This window comes from Microtus ochrogaster, chromosome 1, assembly GCF_000317375.1.
Source record: "Microtus ochrogaster isolate Prairie Vole_2 chromosome 1, MicOch1.0, whole genome shotgun sequence".
Classification (NCBI taxonomy): domain Eukaryota; kingdom Metazoa; phylum Chordata; class Mammalia; order Rodentia; family Cricetidae; genus Microtus; species Microtus ochrogaster.
Window position 1 is genome coordinate 41,368,392 of NC_022009.1, and position 6,000 is coordinate 41,374,391.

Here is a 6,000-nt window from a genome sequence, read left to right on the forward strand (position 1 = left end):
GAAGCTGGTGCTTGTCCTGTGTTTGAAGTGCTTTGGCTGCAACTCTTCTTTGGTTTTATTTTCTGTTTTCTCAGTCTGCCTATCTTCTGTTCCGAGGTAGGGGTGCCTTTGCGATCTGTCCTAGCATTTCTTTTCTCTCTCTGTTTGTTCCTTAGGAGATTTCTAAATAAATAATGTGAGGCTCTAAATAAATAGTCTCTTCATTTAAACTGTGCTGGAGACTGAACCTAGACCTCACCTATGCAGGGATGGATGTGCTATTCTACTGAACTAGATCCTCAACCTGATAGGTAGCATTTCTCAGCTAATCACTAAGACTTTGAGACATATATGCAGTGGTGACTAAGATCTGTATCAGCAGCTTTGTGTTGTTATGGTCAGACACCCTAAAGGGGAGGATTTGCTTTGGCTCACAGACCTTGAGTCTAGAGTTGCAGCTCATACATTTGAGGGGAACCTGGTAGTGGCAGGAGTGGAGGACAGCTATCCACAGTACAGCAGACCAGGATGCAAAGAGTGTTGGTCTGAACTAGGGGGGCTGTAACTGTCAGAGGTCCTCAGCCAGTAACCTACTTCTTGTTCAAGGTTTGCTGCCTCTCAAGGGTACCATCAAATGAGCATAAGTGTTCAAAATACAAGTCTGGGGACATTTTAGTTTCAAACCATAGCAACATCTGAACTTGGATTAGTAAGTGTCCCAAACAAGATACCCCAAAGTACTCTCCTGCATTTCTCCATTTGCAGTTTTTGATGCAGTTTTGTGCCCAAACCTTAGAAGCGTCTCTTCCTCTGCATCCTGGTCCTGCATCGAGGTCCTGTTAGCTGCCTTTTGAGTCTATGATCACAGTCTGCTAGCACCACCTTGGTGGGCCCATGCAGTTGTCAGAGCACACTCTGCTCCACCTATTATACTATCAAATCTCTTCATTGCTCTGCCTGCTTCTGTTCTTGGCTTGCCTGCACACAGTTCTCCCAAGCAGCCCCATCAAAATTGGGTTATGCTAGTCCTTTTGGCAAAACCTTGGAGGCTTCCTGTCTCTGTTACAGCAGCAGTCCTAACCTTGATATTGTTAAGCCCTTCATGTTTGATCCCTGCTGCTTTTTAATGGGTATTCTGTCCTTTTTATATCATGGTCTTTCTCTGTCCATTGGTGTCCTGGCTTTACAAATGCTTGTAACACTCCCATATGGGGGCCTTTGGTGCTAGTCCATGTAGAATGGTCTTCCTGTGAATTCCTGTGGCTTAAACTGTTTCATGGTTTAGCGATACCCCAGGCTCTTTTTTTTTTTTTTTTGTTTTTGTTTTTTGTTTTTCGAGACAGGGTTTCACATCTGTAGCTTTGGAGCCTGTCCTGGAATTCCCTTGGTAGACCAGGCTGGCCTTGAACTCACAGAGATCCGCCTGCCTCTGCCTCCTGAGTGCTGGGATTACAGGCGTGCATCACCACCGCCCGGCTCCCCAGGCTCTTCTTAACACACTGCAACACTGCCTACCCCCTTCACTGTTTAAAATTCTATCTCTCCTATCACATCAAACATGCTTTATATTTTATGTGATGTTTGTATTTTACTGCTCAAATGGCAACCAGAAGAACTGTTTTTTTTCCTCTGCCCACTTGCAAATTACCCCTCCCTCCCTTTTTTGAGATAGGGTTCTGTATAACAACTCTGGCTATCCTAGAACTCACTGTGTAGATCAGGCTGGCCTCAAATTTACAGAGATCCACCTGCCTCTGCTACCGAGTCCTGGGATTAAAGGAATATGCCACCACTGCCCAGCTGGAAATTTCCATTTCTTAGAAAATGTCACAGTGTAGGTACTTGTTGATGAGTTTGGAAAGGCTTCCCATTCTGCATGGCGGTGCCCCAAGTATTGCTCTACATAACTAGTATCTAAGGTCAGCACCTCTGCTTCTGGCTGTTCTTTCCTAAAGGGCTATATAGCTTGTTAGACCCTGGGCTTTCACCAGTCTGCATCCTCCAGGGATTCACTGTACAACATACCAATGACCAGAGGACTTCTGTATAAAAGAAATAGCCTTAACTTTGTATCGGCTGACCAAATAGAAGAAACCAAAAACTGCTAGATACAGTCTACACATGAAAAGTCTTTGACTAGGGGCAGTGTTGTAGTGATGCTTGGAAATACCACTTGGGGACTGGGATTCACTCTTCACAGGGCTACAGGGCTGTAGGCCTATGTGTCTGTCATTTGCTGTCTGTGCAACACTACTTGTTCTGATGTGAATGTCTCACTCTTTAAACAGCGGACACAAATTCTTCCAAACCGGTTGGCAGTGACGCACCCTGTGTTGTGAAAGTGGTAAGAAAATACTGCTCATTTTTTTTCTTTTATCAGTGTAAGTTGGGATTTATTTTGTAAAACATCTTTTTTGATGACTAGAATTAACCATAAAGTATTGCATTGTTAATTATGTTTCATAAATATTTAATGAAGTACATAAGTAGTTTTATAGTTTTAAGTAACTTGAGTTCAGAGTATTCAGCTCCCCTGAACTAGAGGGGCACAATTTGAGGGTATGTGGGAAATGACAGAGGTCTGCAGGGGTGGAAGTATCTGTTTCACACCAGGCAGGCATGTTTTATATTTATATCCTGGAACATCATGCTAAGCTGATTTTTATTTTTGTATTTTGTCCTGGGCGGTTTTTTATCCATCCATCCCTCTATCTGTCTGTTCGTCTTTCTGTCCATCCATTCATCCATCCGTATATTTATTTATTTTGCCTGCTGTCATTTTTATTCCCTTCCATGTTCATTTTAAGTAGTTGTGATTCTCTCCCCTGGGGTGGCAGGGCCTTCTTTGCTGTTCTTATCCTGCAGTTAGTTGCATGTGCAGGGATTGGTAGCGCCACACTGGACACTGAGTAACGAGGCCAGTTACAGACTGGAGAACTGAGGCATCTTTATATTTAATCACCGTTTTTGTTTTCTCTGCACTTAGACATTGTTCTGCTCAGCAGAGCTTGTAGTTCCCCTCACCCCGTATTTGATACATGTGTAGACCCTTGTTAAATAGAGCCAGCAAAGGAGTTGTGGAGAGCTCAGTGCCCATTCCCTGTCATCTTCTTATTTTCACTAAAGTTATAGATCTGGGAGTTAGAAGTGCCGCAGAATTTGTCGGTTCATTTTATTGTATTCAAATATAATATATTTGACTCCCTAGGAGCCAATTTAGACCAGAATTGAGAGTTTTTTTTTCCTTTTTTTTCTAATTTATTTATTTGATGTGTGTTTTCTTGCATCTATGTCTGTAAACCATGTGTGTGCCTGGTGCCCTGCAGGCCAAAGAGGGCATTGGATCCTCTGAAGCTGGAGGATGGTTGTGAGCTGCCATGTGAGTCCTGGGAATACAACCCAGGTCCTCTGGAAGAGCAGCCAGTGCTCTTAACTGCTGAGCTATTGCTAGCCCTTGTTTTAGTGAGCATGTAAAAACATTTACTAAGAAGTGTAATTTTTCAGTACACATTAAGCTGATAAATCAGTATTTGAAGACACGTGACAGGCATGTGCAAGTGTGTCACCCTTGCCCCTTGTAGAGCAAGCAGTCTCTCCTCTCTGCTGCCTCTAGAGAACTCTGTGTCCTGAGTTTGAACCCTGTCCCCTTCTCAGTTATTTCCCCTGTCTAGAGTTTATGCGAGATAAAATGCTGTGTGTTCAGCATGATATTTGTAAAGGATCACTGTATTTTTAGTTTATCAGTCATTTACTGCACTTTATTGACCTGCTGAAGGCATTTGGGCTGTTTACAGTTTGGGCTACTGTTAGAAACCTTCCATGTAAGTTGTTGGAGGATCTTTTGGTGGGGATAGGCTTTTGTTTCTCTTAGAAGCTGAATCGCTTCTCTGTAGGAAGGATAAACATTTACATTTTTAAAAAGTTCCGGACCTATTTTCGAAGTGACTTGCGGGTTTTCACATTACCAGTGGTTGCTGACAGCCCACAGTGGGTGTGCCCAGCTTTGTGAGCTTGCTTACTTTTCTAGCCCTTATGGAAGGTTTGCGGTGGTGTCTTGTGGTTTCAGTTTGCTCTTACTTCCAAGCAAAAATAATAAAGTGAGCCCCCTTTCCTTGTGATAAGTGCTTCTTCAGTCTCTTGCTTCTTAAGAAAATTATTTGTAATAACTGGGTTGTGTTGCCTTTTATAGTTGAGTAGGATGAGTTATTCTGGCTAAATCTTATTTTCTGATATGTGTGTTATAACTATTTCCTTCTAGTTTATAGTTGACTTGTTCATTTTTAAATGCTTTTATATATCTTTTTAGCTGACTTGTTAGATTCTTTTCCTCTTTGGTTAATATGGCTTCTGATACTGAGCTAAAGCTGTAGCATATACCCCATTTAGGTAGACTGAAGTGTTGAAATAAGAGCGGCAGGGCTGCGTCCCCAGCACCCGGCCGCCTGCACGGCTAGCTTTATACCCAAAATAATTACACGGAAACTGTATTCTTTTAAACACTGCCTGACCCATTAGTTCCAGCCTCTTATTGGCTAGCTCTTACATATTAATCTAACCCATTTCTATTAATCTTTGTAGCCCACGAGCTGGCTTACCAGGAAAGATCTTAACCTGAGTCTGTCTGGAGTGGGACAATCATGGCGACTCACTGACTCAGCTTCTTTCTCCCAGCATCCTGTTCTGTTTTCTCCGCCTACCTAAGGGTTGGCCTATGAAATGGGCCTAGGCAGTTTCTTTATTAATAAGAAATCACTCCCACATCATTTCCCCTTTTTCTGTTTAAATAAAAAAGAAAGGCTTTAACTTTAACATAGTAAAATTACATATAATGGGTAGGATCATTACATAGTTGGCTGCTGTGCTCTTGGTGACTGAAACCTTTGGGTCCTTTAAATTCCTGTGTCAACTACTGTATTGTCATTTATTATACAATTTCACTTTTAATATCCTTATGATGCCATTCAAAAAAATTGTGTGTATTTCTCTAAAATCTAAGTAGATTTTAAGTTACTCGATAATGACCTTTTTTCAAATGTCCTTTACTTATGCAGTTCTTACATTCCTGTTTTGTTTGTTTGTTTATTAAGGTATAATTTTCTATCCCCTTTTACCTGTTTTTCTGTTCATTTACTTTTATCATTTTGATTCACCTTTCTTTATTGGGAATAGACTGGATCATCATTTCTCTTCTTACAGCTTTGTAGTCTTCAAAGTGGAAGTAGACATCAAATACAAGCATGTAGGGCGATTAATAAACCTTTTCTGCATTAAAACCAGAACAGTTGCCATCCAGACATAAACAATAGGGTTGTGACAGGTGCTTGTATGTGCGGTGCTGAAATGGGTGCAAAGCCTGCTGGCTGCTAGGCAGGTTTCTGTGGCTGCTGCAGCGCTAGCTAAGGCTTGTGTTTTCAGAGAACATGAATGACTGCCTGGGCATGATACCAGAACAGCAAGATGTGAAGTTTAGTATGTAAGGGTCTTTATAAGATGGTTCTATGAAGAGACACACCACGATACTTGTGCATTGGAAAAATGAGCATGCCTTTTATTTTTAGAACAAAAATGGGCAAGTTATTTAAGACATACAGCTAAGTTGATTTTTACTGTAAAGTTATGTAATCACATAACTTTAACCAAGCCTTGATAAGTCAGGTGGAGATCCAGATTAGAACCTGCCGCATTGTGAACCATTATCATGTCAGATGGGATTATGTCTCCAGATCTGGACTTTGACTCTGAGATCCTTTCCCATGCTTCTGCTCTGAGTCTCCACCTTGAGAACTTGGTTACTTCTGATATGCCTGCTTTGTGAATGAGCTCTGTAGACCTGCATTTGGCATTGGTGCGAACGTAAGACACACATGCATGAAGGCATAAGTCACAAACAATGCCACACCAGTTTGGAGTTATGATTAATAGGGTGGTATTTATTTAAAGGGGAAAAAACTTACAGATCACCATCAGCCCTCTGCGCAACCAGGAAGGGAGTCTAGTCGCCAGCGGAGCAGGAAGTGAAGA

At 41.7% G+C, this 6,000-nt stretch overlaps 1 protein-coding gene across 4 annotated transcripts in view; it reads left to right on the forward strand.

Annotated features, from left to right (window-relative positions):
* Vrk1 (VRK serine/threonine kinase 1) overlaps positions 1-6,000 on the forward strand; it is a 93,666-nt gene that overhangs the window by 49,344 nt on the left and 38,322 nt on the right. For all 4 annotated transcript variants that reach the window (XM_026782228.1, XM_026782229.1, XM_005343527.3 and 1 more), the window contains exon 3: positions 2,268-2,323. In XM_026782228.1, the coding sequence (XP_026638029.1) occupies positions 2,268-2,323 (56 nt within the window). The remainder of the gene's footprint in view (positions 1-2,267; positions 2,324-6,000) is intronic.